The sequence below is a fragment of the Serinus canaria genome, chromosome 9, assembly GCF_022539315.1.
Source record: "Serinus canaria isolate serCan28SL12 chromosome 9, serCan2020, whole genome shotgun sequence".
In the NCBI taxonomy this organism is placed as follows: Eukaryota; Metazoa; Chordata; class Aves; order Passeriformes; family Fringillidae; genus Serinus; species Serinus canaria.
The window spans coordinates 10,186,536-10,211,759 of record NC_066323.1 but is presented as its reverse complement, the minus strand read 5'-3'; the positions used below and the strand labels follow the sequence as shown (position 1 = coordinate 10,211,759).

General features: G+C 42.4%; 1 protein-coding gene across 6 annotated transcripts in view; it reads right to left on the bottom strand.

Moving 5' to 3' along the window:
• The window catches only part of LPP (LIM domain containing preferred translocation partner in lipoma), a 333,154-nt gene that overhangs the window by 33,771 nt on the left and 274,159 nt on the right, over positions 1–25,224 (bottom strand). For all 6 annotated transcript variants that reach the window (XM_050978157.1, XM_030227018.2, XM_050978158.1 and 3 more), the window contains one exon: positions 23,927–24,096. In XM_050978157.1, the coding sequence (XP_050834114.1) occupies positions 23,927–24,096 (170 nt within the window). The remainder of the gene's footprint in view (positions 1–23,926; positions 24,097–25,224) is intronic.

The following is a 25,224-nucleotide window of genomic DNA, read 5'->3' as shown; positions in this document are numbered from 1 at the left end:
CTTCCATCGCAGTGCCCAGGCTTAGCCTGCACACATCAAGAGACACACCACTTGCTAAGGCTCCCTTAACTGGCTGTACAGAAAGCTCTGATCCTTCCTAAGGAAGGTATGTTGCTGCATTAACCTCTACCTGCAGATAAAGCTGGTGTGCCAGGAGATGGTTTTGTTTCTGCACAAATAGACAGCCTCACAGCTGCATGTGTTAAACTATTCTAGTTCAGATGAGTTTGGGATGTTCCTCAGTCCATGCCTCTCCACTCCACTACTCTGTCATCTTAATAATCCACTAATTTTATGAGCAGTTTTTTTTCTTTGTTATTAATAGCAGACTACAGGTAAGCATCAAGTACTATCACACATAACAGCTAGGTAGTACCACACTAGAAATCTGTTTCAGCCATGCTCAATCACATGGTTTCTCTTGTAGGGACAGTTGTATTGGTCCCAAAGATGTGGCTGGGGGATGGTTTATCTCAGGGTAACATCACAGGGAGTCTTAAGCAGAAGCCATTAGTAAGCTGTGGGATTTATTACATTTTAGGGTTTGTATAATGTTTGGAAGTTACTCCGCACATTTATTACAAAATAAGAACTTCAGTGTATAAAATGTTTTCTGGAAAAACTTAAGAATTGCTTCAACAGGAGAAAAAACTGCTTTACCTTACTACAATATAAATTGCTAATTACTCCACCAAGCCCTTGGAAAGCAACAAGCTCACTCTAGCTGTTATTCTATAGATTATATGAAATATCTAAATGACATTTTCAAAGCTACTGGTCAAGTCTATGTCTGCAGCAAGTAAAGGGCTCAGAATCACCATGCATAGATGACCCTAGGGCTAAAAGCATAGAGAGAGCTTCAATACTGACTATTCCCCAAAAGACAAAAGTGCTGTGTAAAAGAAAGTGCAGTCTTAATGTTAGAGCTTTCACAAATAGAACCAGGAGAAAAAGATGTGAAAGTTCCCTTGGGAAGCAAGTGGGAAGCATCTGCAACAGCTGATACTGAGCAAGGGGAACCTCTGAAACTAATCTGAGGCAGTTTTGTGCATCTGTAAATCCATTTCTGTAAGCTTCAACTTTATAAAGCTTTTAAATTATTCAGTGTCTATTGGATGTTACAGTTAATTGCTGTAATTTTAACAGAGTTTGAATTAATGTTGATGATATCACATTAAGTACCTGATGCGGAGTACCAGGAGTCCCTAATGATGCCCTCTGTCAATAATACACTGCTGCAGAGAAAAGAACATGTTCTCCCTTACCTGTCCTTACTAGCCTAGGAGATGGGAAAGTGGAGAAGAGAAACCCAGCTTGAAGCTCCCAGCACCCCAAGACCATGGCCATCCAGTCAGCTAAGCCCTCTGAAGTTACTCCATGCAAGTCTCAATGAACAAACAATGAACATCAACCCATCTCTCAGGAATGTATCACTAAGGCACAGTGAAGCAACTCAAGCAGAGTGAAAAATAGACATAAGGCAAGGAAGAATTCAGAAGAGAAGCCAGAGCTGTGAGATTTGGACCCAGAACTGTGTTCAAATAGCTCAGGCTCTGCTACTTTAAGTTAATCAGATTTCTTCTTTCCTTCATCCTCCTTTAGGGTACCCTCAGCTGTTTTGGCACATCTGAGGCCAGCAAGACAGCCTCAATTCTGGATTCTGGATCTAGGAGCTAAGGAAGCACCCAAGGGGAAGGAATGCCATGCAAGAGGAAGAAAAAGGCATTATTTCCCAGTTGGCTCCCAGACCCTGACATTAGAGTACAAGAGGTAACTGAAGTGCCAGGAAAACATCTTGGGGGAGTGTGGACAGAAAACCCAGTGCTGAACACAGCTCCAGCAGCCTGGCCATGCCACCCCAAATACCTGGTGTCACAGAGGGGCACAGGGTAGCTCACCTGCCCATCTATATCCTATATGGGGTAAAAGCAGCATTATAAGGGTCATTTCTCACACCAGGACCCCTTCTCCATGAGGCAGACCAAGAATTCCTTTTCTTGGCAGACTTGTGAAGGACTCTTTACATTTTCCTCTTCCTTTCCAACAGGTGCTGCCATTTGGCACACACAGCTGACACATCACCCACACATAACCCTGAGCTTTCTAAATCCCATCTAGCAACATGTTAGCTCAGACATGCAAGATGAACTCAATTCAGAATGGAAGGAGAGTGACAACAGTAGAACCCCGTTTTTAAAACCTTTGGCAAGGATTTCAGAGGGTAGGGTAATCTCTACTGTATGTTTTTATACGGCAGGATATTTTCCAAAATTACTTGTGCTTTAGATCCAATTAACTTCCTAAAAAAAATACTTTTTTTTTACCAAAACCTGCTGAAAGAGAAATCTACTGCAGAAAGGGGCAGCTGCACCTTGCAGATATGCACAGCTGAAGCTCTTTTATGTAAGACTCCCCCTGACTGTGTGGAGAGCTGTTAAGATGTCAGATCATGGTTTGTTGCTCTCAGGGAGGCTGCTGCAGCACTCAGTCAGAACAAGTTTACGTCTTGGAGGAATTAATTTGTCTGAATAATGTCATCCTGGTTAAACAAAATGTTAGGGAAAATATTGCAGTGTTCTGGTGCACCTCCCTGAACTGATGCCTATATATGGGGATTAGCTAGCATGAAAGGGATCCTGCTGAGTCAAACTGGATTATAGCAGTATTATTTTATAGAGACAGTAGAAAAGAGGAGGGAGGAAGGAGCTAGGGAAACCTTGAAAACCATCAGCTATTTGACATGTTAAAGCAAATAGATGTGAAAATGCTTACACAAGGGCATCAGAGCCAGGTCAGCTGATATCAGTAACCCAAAAAAAGTTTTTACCCCTATTTAGCCCTTCAAGCAATGCAGCTCCCAGAGAGCAAGGTGGACTCCTGTGCTTTCTCAGGCATCAGGAGATGTGCTTGTGTTCCCATGGTGGCACCCTGGCAGTGGTGACAATGTTCCTTACATGGGAAAGATGTCCTGGAGAGCTTTGCCAGGCCTTCCCAATTGCCCAAGCAGCACATAACGGGGCAAATGAGCTTGCAGACTCAGCTCTCAGGGCCCCTGGGGAGCTGGTGCAGATGGCAGGAAGGGAAAACATGTAGGTTTTCAATAAAGTCCCTGAGATGACTCCATTTATCATCACCAGGCACTCACACAATCATTTATGTGGTGACTGTTCAATGCTGGCTGGAGACTCAGGGCTGGTGGCAATTCACAAATGGGACATGTCCTTGTACATCTTGTTTGCAGAGCTGGATCTGCAGTGTGTTCTTTGAACATGCCTGGAGGGCTGATCTCCTTCTCTCTCTCTCCAGCAAACAATTTGATCTCACAGTAATGGCATCAATTCCTCTGCCTGTCTTGTTCTGGCCCAGCAAATATTAACCTGTGCAAATAAGAGATGCCCTAAACCAACCCCCTGCACCCTGCAGTGCAGGGACACAAGACTGGGTGAATATCCTACAGCTGCAGTCTGTGAACAGTGCAGAGGACCCAAGGGTGGGTGAAGAAGACCTCTCCAAAAATATGTCATTAAAGGACAGACCCTATTTAAGCACATAAAAGCAGCAAAACTCAGGCAGAGGAAGAGGTGGCACATTTTAGGCCAGAAAGAGTTGTCACAGTATGAGGTAAGGCTTGTGCCTCTCTTTGTAGTGCATCTATTCAGCAGTGCTCGTCTTGGGAGATCAAAACCCCTGAGCCTGCTCCCCCTGGGAAGTGTCAGTCTAACTGAGTTTGGTGGATTGTGCTAAAAGTTGTCCTTTGCATCACTGAGCTGAAGACCACTGGAGTAGCAGTGGAAAAAGACTCCTCCATCCTCTACTGCCCGATGCCAGAATATCCAATGCAATGCTATGCTAGTCAGAGCATACAAACACATGGTTTGAAGGAAAAATTCAAAAGGATTTGAGTCATGGGAGTATAAAAAAATTCTAAAAAAACCAAATAGAACATATCAGTCATGTTGTAACTTGGAAAGCCAAAATTTCCTCCCAAAGACAGCAATGAAACAGTTTCCAAGATTCCAGGACGCATCTCTGTCTGGAGCTAATAGAGACATGTTTTTTAATCCAAGTTTCAAGCCCAGTGAAACCCATTTCTGACAATAGGAACCCAGCCAGCTGAAGAAATCACACCATGCCTTCCTAACCCACCTTTTTGCTCACAGGCAGCATTGTAGTCCATCCAGCTCACCCATTCCAGCACTGCCATGCCCATCACGGTGCCCACTGCACAGCTCCCCTGGATTAAGGCCCTTTTCCACCTCCTTTTTGCAGTCATCTGTATTAGCCTTGTGTTATTCCAAGTGGGAAGATGGAGCAGGTTGGGAGACTGTGGTGGGAAGACAAGTGCAGTCCTGACCCACATAATCCCAATGAACACTTCCATCCCTGCCTTGACCCTCTCTGGCACATCTCAGGGTATTTTCTGCATGCTGGCTTCAGCTGGAGCTGCAACAAGAGCTCTTCTGAAGCAGTCTTTTCTGTCACATCTCCCCTACATCTAAGAAAGGGCAGTTTTGGTTTTGTCCTCCAGCTGAGGCAGTTTCAGAGGTTGGGTTCACTCATCTCCAGGGCCCATGTCCTAACTGCTTAAAACCACCTGGGCATATTGCAACTCCACTTTCTCTTTCTGGCTGCATCAGAGAAAATGGTCAGAACTGCCTTTTCTGGTGGAGTCAGTCCTGAATGAGAGTGAATTAGAGCATGACTAAACAATCAGGCCACGTGGGAACTATAGGTGGAAGAAAACCTACTTTCTAGGTACTCAGATGCTGCTTGCCTTAAATATACTGAACAAAGGTGACACCAGCACTGGGGTGATTGCAAGAGTTGTTGGTAGGGCTGGTTAAAATATCCTTCCCTAGGAGGCACCAATAACACTCCACCATCATTCCCAAGGCACATGCATGTCAGCCCAAGCACGTGTCTTGAAGCAAGATGAAGTTATCTGGGATGAATTCCACCACAAGCATCAGACCCATTTTACAGCAATCCCCTTGTGCTCCCTTAAAGAAATAGAAGTAAAAACCAAAACAACCCCCCACACTCCCTGTGTGTAAACATCAGCTAAAACTAAATAGTTTAATATATTTTGCAAAAGTAAAACCAGAGTAACTGCTTTGCCTCCAACACATCAGGAACATATTATTACCACATTGTCTTCAGTGATTATTCAAGCAATGCATTTAAATGTTCAGGGAGAAGAATGTGTGCTAAAATATTGTTATGTAACATGGGGAAAATGACTAATTCTGCCCTTGATCTTTCCCTATTTTGCTCCAAGTAAGAGTCATTAGAACTCATTCTCTGGTCGAAGCAGCAGCACGGCCGAATTCTGACCCAATTCCCCTGGTGGCTTTTACAGTGGGCTGATCCTATCCCAGGCAGCTGAGCTGTTCCAGAATTACTGAGCATAACTGTCTTCTGAATCAGTCCTCCAGGGCTGCACTTTTCCAAAGACAGGTGAAATAAACAATGCACATTTCTCCATGCTCCCTGCTGATGGAGGTCAGAGATCATTTACTTCCCGTTCCTCATGACTTGTGAGGAGTCTGGAGCCTTACACGTGAGCCAAGTGGGGCCAGCTCCATCCTGCAGTTGGGTGCATACTTCAGCAACTGCTGATTCACAGAGTGGGACTGCTACATGAATTCCTCTCCTGACAGCAGATGCAGAAGATGAAGACCTGTTCTGTGTATCCTTACTTTCAGTCCATTTGCATCAACAGTATACATACAAGACAAATAGACCTGTCTGTTCTTAGAGACAGCTATGAAAAGCTAACATTCTCCTACCCTAGTGGAAAAATAAAATAAAAAAAACAAGCAACAGTTACAAAAAAAGAAAATCAGAGTTGAAAATTTTTCCATAGCCTTTTTTAAGTTGTGACCCAATCCAACTTGTATTGGACTGAAACCTGCCCTCTGTATACAGAAAGGGGACACTGACCCTGGGCTGTATTCACAGAAGAGTTCTAGTTACACCCAGTAAGAAAAAACAATGTTGTTTAAAGCTCCAGAAAGGCTCCTGACTTCTGCTCCTAAAAGAAAATTTTGCATAGGAAATGCCCAATCATGTCACACTTTTGAGAATCAGCTTTTCACTAGTGTGAAGGAAAAAAAAAAAGAAAATCTGTTCTAGGGGTTTCCTTTCAAAGCTTTTAGATTCTAGTCTTCAAAACACGTGATTTAAGATTTTCATTTTGGGGGATAACTGGGGTGAAAACAGAAGTTCTCAATGATCTTCAGCTGAAATCCAATTCTTAGGCAACTTTCTCCCTAAGTCACTGGAGAGGCAGGGATGGATTTTAGCTCTCACAGGGCTGTGGGACCCCATCAGGTGATACATCACAGCTCAAGTATTTGCAGTCCTGATCAGGCTGGGATTGTTTTTTTATCCTTCCTATAACCTCCAACTAGGAGCATAATACTGTGCATGATTAGGTAGGCTAGACAAGTCTGTATCTTGCTTAGCTTAGAGTTAAGAGGGAGAAAATTTATTGAAATCAAGTATTTGGGATTTATCCAGATATTTCCACAGCCAGAATCCAGCACCATGGGGCCAACACTATAATATTGTCTCCCTTTTCCTAAGATTGAGGTTCAAAGGCACTCGTGAAGCTCATCACTGCATTAGCCCATTCCAGTGAGGTTTACCCAATCTGCCACAGAGATCCTAATTGTCATCCACTAGACACCTGATACAACACTTCTGATACTTTTAATTAACCACATCCAAAATAAAATTACCAGTTCAGTCCTCAGTGAGTCTGACCTGAAGCCATGTGCCCTCAGTAACAGCGAGGGCTGCTCTAAGTGAAGGAAAATGCATCAGCCTGCTAAGGGATGGTGAGGCAGAAAGTCCCTGACCATACCAGGAAGTTCTGGAAGGCAAACAAGGCTCCTTCTCCAGCTAGAGCACCAGGGCTTATTTTGCAATTAGGCAAGAGAAGATAAAGGGACAAGCAAATTTCCTGCTGTGACGGGGCATTTGCAATGCAGTCCCTATAAATGCATCTCATTCCTAGCAGTACCAGTCTACACAGCCCTGGGTTATTATGTAGTGTCTTGGACTGCTTAGAGGTAATAAGCATTCACCGAAAATGGACTGCTATTAGCCACTGGCAAAAGCTGATTATAATAGTGCCAGCACTGGAATATGTTTTCCACCCATTTACAAGAGGAGTAAAATAACAGGAGGGGAAAAAAAAATCACATTTGCCAGTGTTTGGAGCGTAGTGTGCTCTACATACAATTATCGAGAGAATGACAGGAAATTGACCCATTTACTCAGAAAAGTTCCTATCGTGTTCTGCACTATTTCATTTCATGCCCATCTGAGAACAAGTCATTTCTCTTCAGGGCAGAAGATAAATTGTCAGCTCGTACACACATCTCTTTCCATTGCCAGGCACAAAAATATCACAAAGAAACATTTTCCTGCCCTCTGCTTAATTTTCTTCTTCTTCTTCATCTTCTCTAATAAATGGTGCTAACTATAAAAGTCAACAGACTGTAAATAAACTCCATTCTATTCCTTCCTTACCTTATGATTGATTTTTGGATATAATGTATTCCACCCACAAGGTCTCTTGTCTGATTCAACTGCTTTTCTCAGCACCAAAGAAAAATCAGATAACCTCGGTGGAATAGCTTCATGTAAAAACAGAAACATTTGGCAACTACAGTTTTCTTAATGGCACACTGCAGTACAGGCTATAGAGCACATCAGTGCCCAGCTCTGTGTCAGCATGGAGAGAGTTCTGGGAATTTAGGCTGCCAGCAGGGCCATTTCAGAAACAGCAGCAGGAAAAGGTGCTTGGGTTATGTATGGACACCTTGGACAGGGCACGGGGAAGCCCCCGGCAGCTTCCCAGCTTGGACTTACTCTGCCTGTTTAAGCCAACCACTTTTTCTCTCCTAATGTGCTTGAAGAGTGCAAAAGAGCAACTGGATCACCATGGACGGGAAATTCACACAAAAATTGCTCTCTTCAGGACCTAGAGACCTTAAGACAGCAAGGTCCATGGGGAGAGGCAGCTTGTGCATGTAAGAAGAAAAAAGGACATCTGGAAATAGCTCGATCCACAGCCTAAGCTCAGGTTTCGAGAGAACTGAGCTTGCTGTTCCTACTCCATTAAAGCAGCAGTGCTCAGCTCTGGTTAATATCAAGGATATCAATCAGCAGAGAATCCCACAGCATCCCTGATGGAAGTGCCAGCAGTCTGGGTTTGCAAGAACACAGGTGACTCCTGTGTTGTACAGCTGGAGAATTGCTAATGTAAGGATGAGCCTTGGGCACAGAGGAGCCAGCATGGCAGTAATTCTGTACTCCCCAGCTCCTGTCAGATCCATCAAACAACACTCCAGTCCACAGCTGGTTTCTCACACCAGTTTCTTGAGGTTTAAATTAGAACAGCTTCAAAAACCTCCAGTTCACACAACTTTTCCTGCAGCTGGCACATTGGCCAGCATACCCCAGCTTATCCTCCAGCCCTTGCTCTGCAAGGTGCAACTTCTTTCACATGCCCATAGTGCTGAGCAAGACACTGTTCATTTGCTCTGGAACTTTGCATTCAATCTCATCATTTAACACTGTTCTTTCACCTGAATAGTAGCTTCCCTGTGCTCTTCCATCCTGGAGCATCATTTCTAGGAGTAAAAATTACCAATCATTTGGAGCAGGAAATGAGATGGAGAAGGGAGCTCAGAGCCAGAACCAGTCTCAGTAGTTGCAGCACTCTATTCTTATACTGACCAGAGCAAAACTCATGTTTTGCAGAGAAACCAGTCATGGAAAGTGTTATTCAGGCTTTGACTATGATGGAGATATGGGATGGAAATATGCAGAATATCGGCTTGGGAAGTGCAAAGGAAAGAACAGTCTTTCTTCACAAACAAGCAAAATATTCAAGGTTCTGCTAATTCACATCTGGACTACTTCCCCTTTCCCCCCTCAGAAGGGATTACCAGAATAACAAAAGGAGGAATTTCCAGGTGAAGAATCATATGGAAACTGTAGTCAAAACCAAATTGTTTGGATCTGGTCTTCGTCCCAAGAAAAAGCTGTTTGCTGTTGCTTAGTACAGAGCCCAGCCTCTGAAACCGAGAGTCTGCACATGCCTACAGGGAATGTGAAAAAGAGGGAGAGAAAAATAAAACAGCTCCTACCTCACAGGGACAGGGTTTTGTTCCTCTCTGGCCAACAGTATGGACATCTAGACATGTGCAAGAGAGCAACAGTGATCATTACCTGCTGGGGAATAGGATTGCTGCTCCCCTCTCTGAGGGGAGCCAGATTCACTCAACTCCCTAGGAAAAACAGTAGAAGCATTAAGAGACACTTTTTTACCTTCCTGTCTTCATCAGCTAAGGAAAGAATTTCCTGTGGCTAGTTACACATTTTAGCACCAAGGTAGGGATTGTCCTCTAACTGCAAACATCTGCCTCCAGCCTGGGGGAGAGGCCAGCTCTGACCACAGTTCCTTGGGTGCTGGCACTGGGCATTCAGGACAGGATGGTGGTCCCTCACCTCCAGCCCCAGTGCACACAGTCACGGGAACATGACCATTTCTGAAATGGGATTCAGCACTGGAGGTGCCAGCTCCTGACTGCGTGCAGCCTCCTGCTATGTGCCAACCCCATCCAGTCCTCTGCCCAGCTGCCCACCCTGCCTGATCAAAGCCCACAGGGGCCTTTGGGTCTGTTACCAGAAGCTGAACTCTTCCCTTAAGGTCAGCTTCAAAGCCCACCACTCCACATATCTGTGGCAGTTTTTCCACTGATGGGATATAGCTCCAGTTTTCAATCAGGTAATAGCTTGCTGCCTACCCACAGACCAGGCTTGTTGGGCTCACTCTTGGTCCCTTAGAAGATAAATTCTTCCTAACATTGAGAAAAAGGAGACAGGGTTCTTCAAATGCCCCACTCCCTCACCTTGCTTCCTATTCCTTTGTTTATAAGTGTTGAAGTATGAGGTTCATATAAATGCCATAGCCCTGAATTTCTGTTGATTGCCACCCAAGGGTAAGACCAGGGATGTGACCCATCCACCACCTGTGCAGGAGGAAACTCCCCTGCACAGTTGGAGGAAACTTGCCTCCAACTTCCCACCTCACTTCAGACATAAATTCTCACATTCTCTCCACATGAAAAAAAAAACCAAAAAGGAAGAAGGAAAACAAATATCTTCCTCTGCCAATACATACATGTGTACACATGCAAAAATACTTAGGAAAAATGGAAGAATCTGTAAGATGGAGGGGTTAGTGCCAGATTTTAAAATTATTAAACATTATGTACAAAGAAAACATAATGAGCTCCTACGGGATGTAGAAAAAATTACCCATGAATGAGAGGAAAATGGATAACCACTCCTGGGTTTGCCACTGGTGAATTATTTAATAATCACTCCCCAGCAGATGGAATATATTTTTCTACCCCATTGGAGCACACTTTGCAATTTATTTATACTGCTTTAAAATATGATTATTTATTTAAAAAATAAACAAGGTAACCACATGGGGAAAGGGAAGGAAACAAGTTTAGAGGGGGGAAAAGTATGGTTTGTGCTTTTCAGTTAATTTTAGGGAATTTCCACTAAAATTACATTGAATCTTTCTTACTTCTACTTGAAAAAACAGAAATTGAAAATTCTTTTGATCAAGCCAGTCTAGATTCTTCACACGCTCAAGAGGATCACTTTGGGAGATGGGGTCTACGTCTCATGTCTTTCATTAGCCCTGCTGTCTTGGGCACCATACATTGGATTCGGCTCCTATTAATTTTAAAGAAAACATTTAAATTGGGATCAGTGGGAGCAGGCCCACAACTTAGACTAATTTGCTTTATGGGATCCAGTCCCTTATCTAAGTGATAGTGACTCTAACCCATGGCTCAAAAAGCACTCAGCCTTGCCATTTAATTAGCTACTTATTCTTAAATGCAAAGGGTGCCATTTAGCAAAGTTTGAAAATGCAAAAGGCACCCTTTAGTACTGTATAAGTGCATAAGTGAACTGCCTGCTTCCAAAATTCAAGTAGCAGTTGTGAGCAAAAGGCTCTGCCCACTCAACAGTGAAGTGTATTACTGATAATTGAAGACTGATTTGGACAAACTTGAGGGAAGGTCCACGAGAGGAAGGAATACCTTATCTGGGCAAATCCCAAATCATTTCAGATTGAATTCAGACTTCCAGATTCCTCCTCTGCAAGTCTGTGTGTATGTACAGGTATACATTAGTCATGGAGGGCTGCACAGAAACTCTATTACCCAGCTGGGCACAGATGTTTTTAGGAGCTGGAAATCATCTGGGACAGAGGAGTTCAAGAGAAACCCTGCAGTGTAACACAAGCTTTCATACTTTGCCCAAAGAAAACAAAAAAAACCAACCCCAAGCCCTAAACCACTGCTCCTTCACCAAAGAAAAAAACTAGTTGCTGTTGGTGAAACCTCTTCACAAGTTTTTCAACAATCCATTCTCATTTTCTTTAAAACCAGTGAAGTTTATTTATAGATCTCAAATGTGAAGAGTCCCAAAGTGAAACCATCAATGGTTATTGGAGACATAACATTTTCTAAAGTGACTAAAGAATTACATGACTTACTTCTAAGAGTTTAAGTCTCATTGTCAAGAGCGGGTTAGCAAACCAAAAGCAGCCAATTCCTCAGTCATTTATGTGCTCACACCTTGCTTCCCCTTCCCAGACCAAGAAAATCTGCAACTAAGATGAATCAAGAACAGGTATTTTGTAAAAGATTTCACCTTAAAAAAATAGAAACCTGATAGACTAAAATCCAGCTGCAGGCATGGATGTCAGTGTTTTACCAGCTAGCTAGTTCAGCAAAAGGGCTGCTCTATAAATAACCCAGTATAGTGAATGCTATACATCTTTGAAGTAAAAATGGACTACTAGAATACTCTTACTTAGTTCTGGTTGAGGAGAGCAAATCAATGTGTCCTCCTTGCTAGGAAAAGGCTTGAACATAGGCAAATCCTCTCTTGAACTGGAAGTGCTGCACTTCCAGCAAAAAATCCAAACTGACCTCTACAATCTCAACCTCCTGGAAGAGTAAAAGCAAATTCACTGTATATTATTTCTGGAAAGAGAGAGATCAGATTTCAAATATTACTTCCACCACAACAATCTAACACATGAAGACAGACAGTACAGATGTGCATGTCTCTGGTGGGATGTGGACAAGGGAGCAAAGTCCTCCCTACATTCTCCTGAGATGGAAAGATGGAAATGTCAAGCACCTTGTGTGGCTATGCACTCGTTTATTTTAAAGACAGAAGGGATTAAATACATCTACATAAAGGAAAGGAAAAGTGTTTAAACAACAATAAAAAAAAGATTTAGTGGCACTAATAAAGAACTCCCTTAAACCACTATGTCACCATTAAAGTAATTAATAGGGCATGGAAGACATTTCAGTGGAAAGTGAGTAGTGCTTGCATTAGAGCCTTTAAAGTTTTCACATGACCTCAAGACAGACTGCAGCATTCCTGTGCAAAAGTACCCTCTAAAAAAGAGATGGGGGCATTCAAGTCTATAAAAGAGTGATTTTAAAATTTAAATGATATGGTCTAAGCCTAAAATGCAAAGGTTAAGGGAATATTAGAAGGGTAATAATTCTATCTGATTAAACTTTTATCCAAAGTGACAATAAAATGTTCAAAATGAATTAAGGACTTTATTAACAGATGCAGAGGCTCTATAAAAAGAGTTTGAAATCTAAGTACCAGAGAGGAGAGGTTTTATTTTTTTTTTGGTCTGGATGGAGGTGATATTACTAGAAAACTTTAATCTTATTGCCATGCCACAGTGAAAGTAAAACTGTCAGAGGTAATAGAGCAAATCAGGACTACTTTCTCTCCCTGCTCTGTTGCAAGGGCCTCTTTCCAGAATAGAAGAATATGCACGTTCTATGTATGGCATTGTTCCTATAGGTGACAGACACATGTGGACAGGTTATGGGCTGATGATTCACCTGGGCTTCTGCTGGTTGCAACAGTCCCAAGGTGGTAAGTACAGGCAAATTATATGGACCATTTCAAATCAGTACTTAGCAAAAACTGGTTCTGTGCCACCAGGGACTCTAGAGAACATTTCAGTCTTTCCAAAACAGAATTCACTATTTCGGGACAGTTTTAGACATTTTACTTGTTTATTAGTACCTGTATGTAGTAAGAGGATAACAATTTCCAAGCCCTTGAACAAAGGCATTTCGCTACTTTAGAATGATCCATATATCTGTGGAACAGGATAAAAAACCAAGACTTTTTCTGAAAATTATTGCTAAATGCTAGATATAATTTACATCACAGCTCAGCTCCATCAGGGCCTTTTGCAGCCATGATTTCGGCCATCACTAATTTTTCCTTCTGTTTTGCTGCTGCTAAATTCTGGCAACTTGGTTGCCTTGGTGATGGCTGCAGTGCCTGTGGCAGATGCACTGGAAGACTTCCTGATAAGTGGTTTGGCTTTTCTGAGAACTCTTGAGCCTTTTGCATGTTGGCAGGAATGCTGTGATGGCCACCTGCGCCTGTTCCACCACCCTCCTACCTGCCAGTGCCAGCACTGGGCACAGCCTGACCCCCAGCCTGCCCTGTCACACCCTCCACGGGAGGACCCAGGGCTCAACCTCTCTCTGTCCCCAGAGAGTCCCATCCTGCTACAGCAGACCCCATTCCCTGCTGAGAAGCCCAAAAGGCACCTTTAGGGATTCCCACATCCTCCTTTGGCCCTGCAGAACCCACAAGAAAAGCACAGCTCCTCAGAGGAGCAACTGACTGCAAACTGCCAGGGAATCTAGGATGTCAAATATTTTTCTTTTCAAATATTTTTCTTTTCACAACAGAACATAAATATTTGGCAGCACATTTAATTTAAAAAGTCTAGAAGTTACTCAAAGAGACTGGTGAACATTGCTGTGATGTTCATTTGCTTCCTAAAATGTGACCAGTCACAGATGGCTTGCTGTAGGAAATATTAAATAAATTTTTAAAAGTGTTGTCTGGCTTGAACACAGATTGCATTTACACAGATATCTTTGTTGGTGGAATGCCAAGATGGTGTATTGGTTCAAACATGACCTTAAACAAAAAACTACCTTGTCAGAAGCTAATGGAATATTCATACTTAAAATCTCAATCCCTGATAACATCTGAGAATTAATTTACATTTCAACACTGTTATTTTTCCCCCCCTCTTGCTGTATTTCCCTTCACAAACAAGGGAAAGTATCTGGGTTTGGTCAGCAGCAACTTGTAGGTTTTGGGCACAATAACCATTACTTTTTACATCTTTGAAGCAGTTGAAAAAACTCCTAAATAAAAAAATATTAAGCGACAGGTGAATCTGGAAGGCCACTCAGTGTTAAAGAGTCAAACAGCAAGGATGCAAATACAATGAGCAGCAGCATTAAACACATTAGTAGACTGACTTCAGCAAGAAAATAAAAATAAAAACAATACAAAGATTTTTTTTTTGATGGCCAGCATCTGCAGGAGCACATTCCTATAGTGACTAAAGACTATCAAATCTGTGCTTTATAAACTCACACCAAAGGGGTCACAAAGATTCTTGGTTTATTTCTTTCCATAAAGCTCTATTTTTAACAAGAGCAAAAACCTTTGAAACATGGGCATGTAACATAAGAACAGCCACCAGTGTCTAACTGCCTGCACTTCCTGCACTGCCTCAGAGATGTGTGGCAAGTCTGCTTTGACAGTTACAGCATCAGGTTGGTGTGGAAAACCTCCATGGTGCTTCTGTGGCAAATGTTTGCCAGGAAACAGCAGCCAGGGAAAAGCAGGGACAACGCTGAGCAGATCTGATCACCCATTTTCAGCAATCCAGATGCCCCACGAGTTCCATGCTCACCAACCTGCACGGTGCCATCCCTGCCTAACCCCCACAGAGGCCTTGCAGAGATGGGCACACACCGCGGGACTTCACTGACCACATCAACCTCCCTGCTCTTGTGAAGGCTGCTACCTTCCAGTGCACAATTATATCTTGTCCCCAGCAAATGCCACAGCACCAGAGTTAAGGTATAATCTGGTTTTACTTCTGCCCAAAATACCCCAGTGGATTATTTATCTCTTCTGTCAATGTTGTACTTGGACCATAGCTTTGTAATCAATGAAGATGAGATGAAACAATAGACTTACAATTTGCTTTGTCCCTATGTGAGTACCAAACACTCTCCATACTCCTAAAATCAAGAAACGTTTTCTCCTGTCACCATTCCCATTTGTTGTACTTCATCTACATTGACATTATTTTGTTTTTTTCCTACCAGAAATCTCCCAAGCCCACCGGGGTTTCTATGTGCGTGATGGCAAGTTAAACAGTTTCCCCCACTGCAAACAAACATCACATGCACACAAATCATGTCCTGGAGTGAAGAGCAGAGGCAGACACTAGAGGGAGGATCGACTCACAGACTGAGCTTTTGCCAGAGCAAATTCCTTGGAGTGTGGCTTCACCAAGGAGACGGCTCAAGTGGCATGCTGCAAGAGCCTGCTGGGCTCCCTGGCACTCAGGCTTGCAAATCACTGTCTGGACTGAAGAAGGAGGGCATCTGGAACTGAGAGTGAGCAAGACAAGATTTTGCTCTCTTCAAAGCTGCTCAGGGAACCATTCCTGCTAAATCCAAACACACCCATTCCAGGACAGATTCAACTCTGTTACTCACAGATACTGCAGCATGCTTTGCCAGCAGCTCTGCAAAGGGGCACTGGTAAAAATAAGCAAGACTTATTGGTTTGTTTACTTCAGTGAGTTCCAATTTTTTTATGTCTGGACACTGCAGTGCTTTAACATCACTGCATTAGAAAGGACAAAGCTCCATAATACACAGATCTGATAGAAACACACATCTAAATTACAGACCCCGTTTCAAACACATTACAGCCTTTTCAGAATAATTGTCTTCAGCCGGTTGAATTGACAAATAACTATGCAGGGTTACAAGCAAGCAGTAGGACTACATGGAAAGGAACACTGTCATGGTACCTTCCACCCTCCTGGGTTTTCCAAGAGCCCTCACTCAGCTTTCACATCTTCGTGCTTATTCCTGTCCATTCTCTAAACATCAGTGATTGGAAGAGGGGAAGAAAGGAAAGGTAGCTCCTTCACCTCAAGATCCTGGCAGGCTGACATGCAAATAGGGAGAAAATTGGGGCATGGAAAACCAGAGCTGTACAGTGCAGGATGTGTTTGTGGTCCTGGACACATCATTCAAGTTCAGAACTGGAACAAGTAAGGCTAGAAAAACATTCCTAGGTCTGCCCATGCCTAGACCTTAACCATTCCTAAGAGATGTTTGTCCTGCCTGTCCTTGAAGGCTTCCAACAGTGGAGATCCATGATCTAAACAAACTGCATTTAAACTTCTTAGGGTCAGATCTCCCTCTGCAATATGGACACAACACTGCTGCCTTTTCCATAGACTTACAGTTTACCAAGTTTTTCAGAGACAAAGCCTTTCATTCATTGACACACCACAGTGAGAGTTTGTTACAGTGGTATCTCCAGATGCTGCTCGGGTAGCAGAGGGTGAAAGCAGCAAGTAGTTCACTGAGGAGGTGGTGAAAAACAGATGAAAGAAAAGAGATGAACACTGTAAACACTGGATGTAACTTGCCAATAGCCATCTACACATGACTGCAAATGAGGAAGATACTACAAAGATGTTATTCTTTCCTTATAAGCCATTTCTGCTAACTTGCAAAGGCAGCAAGCTTTGGGATACATTCCATAGGGAAAGCTCAACACCAACACACAGCTAAAATCCATTGCTAAATGACTTCGCCATCCCCTCTACTGTAGCATGATCCCTAAGTGGATCTATAGCCAGGAACCATAAAATCCCATTAGTCCTGCAGAGAGGGAGACTATTTTCTTCCAAAGAATATACAGTTGGTCAGTGGAATTCACCCTGTGAGGCAAGAAATTCACAGAATGGCAGCAGCTGGTCCTTCACAGTATCATCTTTTCAGTCACTTAGAACTCTTCATTTCCCATGGTATAGTTTTTCTAGATTATACATGTCAAATCAATGCTTAGTTCATATAATCGAAATATGAAAAATGCCTCTAATTATAAAAGCACAAGGCAGAGACAAGACTACAGTTCAAGTTGTTATGGCTGCCAACACACACAGGAGGAAAGATCTGGATTCTAGCAAGTCATCACAAAAATCTCAAGTAGAGGAGGATTCGTCACTTAATATGGACACATTTTAAAACAGGGGCCATGAAAAGGAATGAAAAGTGATCCATACCTAACAAAACTTTGCACCACCAAGACATCAGTGAATAGTTCATCAGCACTTCATGACTGATCTTCCAACACAAACGTAGCTATTAAAACGCTGACCAGCACTATGGTACTTTACCAAAAATATCCCCCTTGTGACACTGTTCTCATTGGTACCATCAAGTTGCTTTACCTCCACAATCCATAGCTGGTCTTCCTCTAAAGCAACACTCTAGTCAGCTTTCTGGAAAGTCAATTACACCAAGTATATTGGTCTCAGAATCCATCACCAAGGTGAGCCCAATGCAATTCTTGGCAGGGCTCACTCTCATGTCTTCCAAGAACACTATGATTTTTCCTTCTTACAGGCTTGATTTGCAAGCTTCTTGTCCTGTCCTTGTTGGACAGCAAGATGAATTGGCCCTGTCTTCTTTAATATAAGCCTCTGGGTCTCTACAGAAGTGTCTCTGTAAAGCATTACCTCATCATCTCATGGTACACTTTCTCCCCTTTCTTTACAATTCCACTTTAGAAAGGAGGTTATTGACCTCTGCTGACTCCTCCACCCATCCACCCCTGCAAAGGAACCTTTTCCCTTGCCTTGTGACAAAATAAGAGGCATGACCCATCCCCTGTAACAGCTGGTAGGCCACTGAAAAAACAGATGCAGTCTTCCAGAGGGTCAGCTAAGTTCAGCTGTCCCAGTTCTGACAGAAGCTGCTTCATCGACATATTCTCTCACACGTTTTTGTTCCTCCTAGACCTGGACTCCTGGAAGCTCCAGGTGCAGCTTATGTAATAGCACCCCGTCCTCCTCTATCTGTGCCCTGATTGCACAAGAACATTTACCAGTCAAAGTAGTAGAGTTAAGCTTATGGCCACTACTCCTACTTCACCCTCTGTCTCTATTTTTTATATCAGCTGTTGCTGGGTGGTATCAATAGAAAGAGCTGTTACACTCTTAAGGGATTTACTAATTTTCCCCTTTTACAAATGATCAGTTTATTAGATGTAACAGATTTCCCTTGACATTATGTCTTTTTCCATGGAATTACCAACCGGGTACAGACTAGCAAAATTATCAACACTAATAATCAGTGTTTAATAATAAAACACACCTGTGAGCAAGCCAAAACTCTGGACCTGTTTTGTGGCTGCTATGCCCATGGACCACTTCTGTTCAGGGTAAGAAATACCCAGGGCTGAGCCTGCTGCTGCCTGGCACAGCCCAGCTCCATCTCTGTGCCACAGGAGCTGAGCGTTAATGCTTTTCGATCCACGGGTCACAGGTTCAGCTCCCTGCTGCCGATGACTCACACAGGAGCCCTGAACTAAAACTAGCAACACCAGCCTTTTTCTAGGAGAGGATTGAAGAGCAGCATTGATCTCAATGAAATATTTCGAGGGCAGAAAAATTCCACCACGCAAAGAGTGCGTGACTTCTCTTTAGTTTATTTTATATTTTTGTTCCAGTTGTCATTTTGAATTCAAACTCTTTGGAAAGCAGGCATAATAGTCTTAATGATCCCATTGAGCAGTTTAAATTCAAATTGTGGAGCACTTGCAATACCATGCTGGCAGCACTTTCCATAAATTACTCTCAAATTCAATACGTTGCTTGACAAAAACAAGAATAAAGGGCTTTTTACTTTAAAAAGAAGAAAACTTGTATCATAAAAAAAAAAATCTTTAAATTATAGTTTCTCTTTTCTGGTCCAATTTAAATTGTTACATAGTTGCTAAATTAGTGCTGTAATCCCTGCTTACAAATTGCAGAATTATTTTTAAAAATAGATGTAGTTTTACTGCAGGGAACAACCTTACACTTTAAAACCCTATGTGCTGCGGAAGCTGCTCTTGCACAGCTTTCAACCAACCACACTCACGTGCACACAGGGCGAGGTTTACAATACCAGTCACACTGAAGCCAATACAGTCTCACCAGAGATTTCAATGAGCACAAATTGAGTTAACACTGACATTTTAGAATGATTAGCAAATTTAAGCTTTCCCAGGATGCTCCATGGCACCAGTGACTCTCATTGTACCATTTCTTAAAAGCATTTCTCTTGTGGTCTGTTCTGAACTATCTTCTCCTACTGAGCTACAGCCACTGATAGACCAGAAAGTTAGAAGATTTTAAGAAAAAAAACCCTCTAAGATATACCTTTTTCTGCTCACAAAACAAGTAACTGGGGGGCAGGGGGAAAGAAGAAAAAAAGGTGGAGCACTATGATCCCAAGTTCAAAGCCGGGAACCAGAAATAACCATGGCAAGACTCCCATGCATAATTCTTCTTCCTTCAAGCACTTCCACAGCTTCAATACTATGGAAAGATGAACTTCACCTGCAAAAAATCCTTGTAAGTGATCTTTGGGGATGGGTTTAAGATATTGTCCTCAATATCTCACAGTTCTCAACAGAAATAGGAAACCTCAATCCCTGGGTCTCCACAGGGCTCTGTAGAGCATACCCACCATCTGCCCTGATGTACCTTGACAGAAATGCGAGTTTCTTTCTTCTCCTCCTTCAATCAATCCTTCACCATTTCTAGCCCACCACTTCTCTGAAGTCTTTCATCTGACTCTGGCATTTCTGCTTTCTTGTACCCTTCCCAGTGCCACCATGGTCCTCTCCCAGTCTCCTGACTGGGACACAACAGAAGAAATCCTGAGAGGCCAGGAGCATCAGCAAGATCTTGCTGCATTCTGCATTAACTGCAGGAGCTCAGCCCCTCCCAGCCCTCGCCTCAGAGTGCACATCTCCAGCTGCCAACTGCCAGACTGTCAGGAGAGGGGAGCAAGAATGGAAGAAAATTTCCACATCCTGGAGAAAATTATTTGGACATCAAAGAACACCCCATTCACAAAACAGCAGCATCACTCTTGCCAGACTGGTGTGTCTGGTTAACCTTGTGCTCAGTCCTTATGATAACACCGTATTTGGACAGCAGACAGCTGGCACTGCTCAGCATCTTGCTCTTCAGTCTTTTATAACAACAGTTCCACTGATATTACGCTTAGCCTTTTCCCTGCTCTCAGTCCAGTGTTAAAATCTCTTCAACTACTTAGAGGGAGCCAACCAAATGTCCTTTTGTCAGTAATTTGCCCCGTAAGGGAGGGGGTGAATATACTGATAACATACTGCAGACATGGTGCTCATCACGTGCACAGCAGTGCACTGGTTACACTGGAAACTCTATCATGGTATTTCAAATGTTAACTTGACTGTCATCATGACTGGGAAACATCTGTCTCCTATTAACACTTTAGTTTTTACAGTTGCTTTTAGTTCAGCAGAAGAGTCTTAATGGAGAAGACTGGTACTCTTTTAGAAATAACATCAATAATGAAAGAATCCTTGGATGCGGAGCAAAACCAGCAAACACATTGGCAACAGAACTCGCTGCACTCAGAAGATGCAACAGGAAATGATAGTGATGGGCTTTTGGGTGGGAGGATTTTTGTGTGAAAGAAATTAACTCTGGTACTCAAATTCCCATTAAGAAAAGTATTTCTTTTCAAACAGGTGATTGATTTCCTTAGATATTAATTCAGACTTTTGGGGAATTTCATCTTAATTGGATCACTGATAAATAAAACCAGAAACAAAAACAACAAAGAAAACCCCTTCTGCAGGCTATTTAGGCTTGGTACTGACTAACCAGTAATTAAATACAGCTCTTCACAGAAATCTTAATTATGGCTTCACTACACCACAGCTAAGAAGAGTCACACAACAAACTGAGAAGATTAGCCAATTCTAATTGTTTAAAAACATTTAGTTTTATTTTTGTGCATAGTTTTTTGTGCATAAGGCCACAAGTCACACCAGTGAATTATTAAAATATAATCAAAGGTTTCAAGAATTTATGCATCACAACTAGGCCAGTGTTACTAGGCAAGTATTTGTTTATTTTCTTTATATAAATTAAGCCTCTGTGACTTGCATAAGAAGGCAAGAGTTTTCGACTTGGGAAAATAGGGATGTGTGCTAGAAATCAGTGTGAATTAGGTAGACCAGAAACAAGTTTCACTGAATTACTCACACTTACACCATCTGAGAACCCTGTTTTCTCAGCTGGCCACTGCCATGAATTAGCTGCGCCGTTTTAGGCCAGTCACATCTGCTTCACCTTCCATGGGAATTCAGCTCCAGAGGAATCTGAGTCAAGGTACTTCAGTCCCACTGACTTTCTACAGATCTAGGATTCCTAGTACCCAAGCTATTTTCTGATACAGGGACTTTGGGAAACAAAAAATATCCCACACACCTTCAAAAACCAAACACCAAAAAAACCCCACAAAACCAATCAGCAAACTGACCAAAAAGAAAGGGGGAAAAAACCCAAACCAAAACAAAAATAATCAGAGGGCACAATTCAATAGAATGTGGCTAGACAGGCTAGATTTTAAGCAGGTCATTAACTCTCAGAGTTCAGGATAACTGCAGCACACATCTAAAGGCATCTAAAGACAAAAGCAGTCAGACTGTGCCTCATCAATTTAAGGGTCTCATTCATCTGCAAGAACAACTTGCAAGCCTAGCTCAAAGCCTCAGTGTACTCAGGCATTCATTATCCTACTGAAGCCAATGCAGGCTACATTCCACTGAAAAATCAATGAGACATATGCTCTAGGACACAAATTTCTCAGGCCTAAAGCCAGAGGATGGCAGAAGCCTAGATCCCTAGTAGATCTGACTTTCAACACAGCAGAGTCCTGAGCTTTCTGAAAGACACTGAGATATGGGCTCCCAACACTTGTTTCTTGCACATTTAAGAGTTTAATATGTGCTTGAGTTTTTGGGGTTTTTTTCTTTACTGCATCAGACTGCCAGCTCCCTGCTCCCAATTTTTCACTCACAGTTCCAGCTGCCCAGCTACATATATGTAGCCCCACCAGCACTGCCATCCTTTCCCCTGCATGTGCAGCAGCAGATGGATCCAGACGTGTTTTGGGCTAACTCCATAACCATATTTTTGTGGACTGCATGGATAAACATTTAAAGGCCCCTTCTGGTTATATAAAAGGAAGCTATTAAACGTTTACTCTTTCCTCTGTAGTCAGAGCTGCAAAGCCCTATCACAGAACATACAAACGCAGATGCAACCAGGCAATTATCGTTCCTTTATCCCTTAAATAGACAGAAGATAAATTTGAAAGAAAATGAGGAACAGAATCCTTCTCCTTTTCCTTTTTTATCCTTTTATCTCCTAATGTAGGAAGTTTACTGAACCCTTGCCAACAATTCACTCAGGCTAATGAAGTGTATAAGTAATGAGATTAAATAATCTTCAACTATTACTACAGTGGCTAATGCAGATGTTTTCCCAAACTAAAGCAGATGAGTGGTGTAGAATGCGTGCTTGATTTAAAAAAGAAGAAAAGAAAGTATCAATCTGCAAGCAGATGAAGTCAATTCCAGCCTGAAGTCAATGAAATGTTTAATTCTAGTTACATAAAGTTGCTCCAATTATATTATGAATGCACCTTCCTAAAGTCTTCAGTGCTTTGCACGTGGATAAACTTGCCACAAAATGAAACTTAAATTTTTTATGGCACAATCGTTTTAGTGCAAACAAAAATAGAAATTATTTAAAAGGTACATAAGCCACCAAAAGACCATTTAGCTTTTAAAATCAATTTCACAAGGCCCATCTATCACTGCCATTGTAAGTAAGACACAATCCTCTGTTTTTATATTCAGTACTTCTGTAACAATCTCACTGTGAAGGCTCTGTAGAAATAGAGAGAAAAATGAAATATTGGTAGCATTTTTAGAAATATTTTGGTATTACTGTTTTAATTATCACTGGAATGACAGAAATGTCATGAAAAACATCAATTTTTACTTTCAGAAGTGTAAATCCAATTATCCAGTGTTTGTAAGAACTCAAAACTGGAAGTTTAAAGAAAGATCTGTAAGTGTTTTAAGAATCTTCCAGCGCTTTTCTTACTCTTAGTTACAAGGATAATCCTTATATACTGGATGCTAAGGTCAGACCAAAGTAAAGCCTCAGGCATATTAAGGGACGTTTCTTTAATTTGCACCTGTGCAACTGGTTCCAGCTACTTGTTATGGGAGTCTCTTAAAATGTGCAGCTCCTCAGAGCAACTGTTAATTGTTTGCTTTAAGACCTTGTTGGAGGCATGAAATGAAATTTTAGGGTAATGTAAGCTTCAAAAGACATCTAATCCAAAGGCCCTTAGTTCAGTAGAAAGTCTTCCATCAAGCAAGGCAAAAGTCTTGATTTCAGAAATTTTAGTGCTTTCTTGCATCTCACCTCCTTAATCTTATTGGGCACACAGTCTGTAACCATTTTGGTATCAGATTTCTCAACATAGAAAGCTGAGAACCACACTACTGATAAAAAATGACTGCATAGTCTGCTCCTTACAGAGATGAAACAATCACAAAACCCAGCTCTTTCTCCTGCTGTGTCCACTTCATTTCAGAGGGAAGTCAGACCAGGAAATGTAATTCACCCAGTAAGCTGAAAAGACCAGAATTCTTCTGAAGACCATAAAAAAACCTGTTGCTCATGGTACTGCCACAGGGCTGTCAGATTTTAACTGTAAGGCAACTCCACAGCAATTAAAGAAATAAACGTTTCCCATGTCTGTGCATTAAAATCAGGGCACAAAGAAGAATGGGTACTCACAATGTAGCAGGGTTCACAGTAGGCTTTCTTCTCCACGGCGTAGAAAGGCTGTCCCCTCAGCTTGCTGTTGCATTTTATGCAGGTGAAACACTTCACGTGGAACACCTGGTCCATGGCTGTGCAACCGGTGCCCTCTCCGACAACATTCTCCCCACAGCGGGCACAGCGTCCTGTCACCAGAGGGAAAGGACAGGAGTCAAAGCAAGCCCCGTGTCCCAGCTGCACAGGAGGTCCCTCCACTCAGCCATGGCTGGTGAGGGGGATGTGGCAGCTCAGTCCACAGTAAAACAATTTGTGCTACTGCTGGCAAAGATCCAGTGCCACTGGCAGGCACTCTGGTGCCGGTCCATATGCAAAGATCTAGAAAGGATTGACACTGGCTCCCAAGACAGCACTCATGTCAGTTGTAGTGCTGCAAGCCAGCAGTCATTGCAAGGATCTTGAGCTTCAGATACAAACCACTCAGCTATCATCTAACCCAGCTACATAGTCATCCTCAGCTCCTCAGTTAGATGGGATAAACCAGTGTCTTAAGCCTTGCTTCCACATGAAAGGATTTTGTCATAGGAGGCCTCATAAAGCTGCCTGATGGCAGCACAATTTAAAGAGAAGTTTTTGCTTATCTAGCTTAAAACAAATCTCTCAATGGAGCCAATTACTTTTTTTTCTGTTCAAAGATTAATACAGATTAAGATATTCTGTCTATTTAAAGCACAGAAACTATTCCTAAAGAAACTGATGTGTGGATATTTTATTCTTACCATCCTTCAAGAAAGGTGTATCAGAAACTGCTGGTAAAGACTCTAAGTACAGACAAGCCTTAAGAGCTCTGTCTGTTTCTGAAAAAGGTCCTTAATGTCAGACACAAATGCATAACAAAAAGTCTGTAGACATGCACGTACAAAAGGCTTGCTGCCTTGCTCAGATTGTTGCTAAAGATGCTATGTGGCAGATAGTTTCAAAGTGAAGACAAGATTTTCTCAGCTCATGGGAAAAACATTTCCCTAGGGAAGACTGTGGTGCAGAGGTGATGGAAGAAGTGGGTAGAAGGCACACCTTTGCTATTTTTCTCTGCCATTTGGGTTCTAGAAAATGGAGATAGCCCCTGAAGTTCTGATGTCCTTACACTGGAAGGCATTAAGGACAAGGCCGGCCACACTACACAGGAAAACCCCAACAAAGGTAACAGAGCAACTATGAGCTGGGCCATTGCCCCTCTCAAAATGGTATCCTCCAGTTTAAGAATAACTCTGGTGACCCCAGCCTTGGGACTCTGCACTTCTTGAAGGCTTCATGGG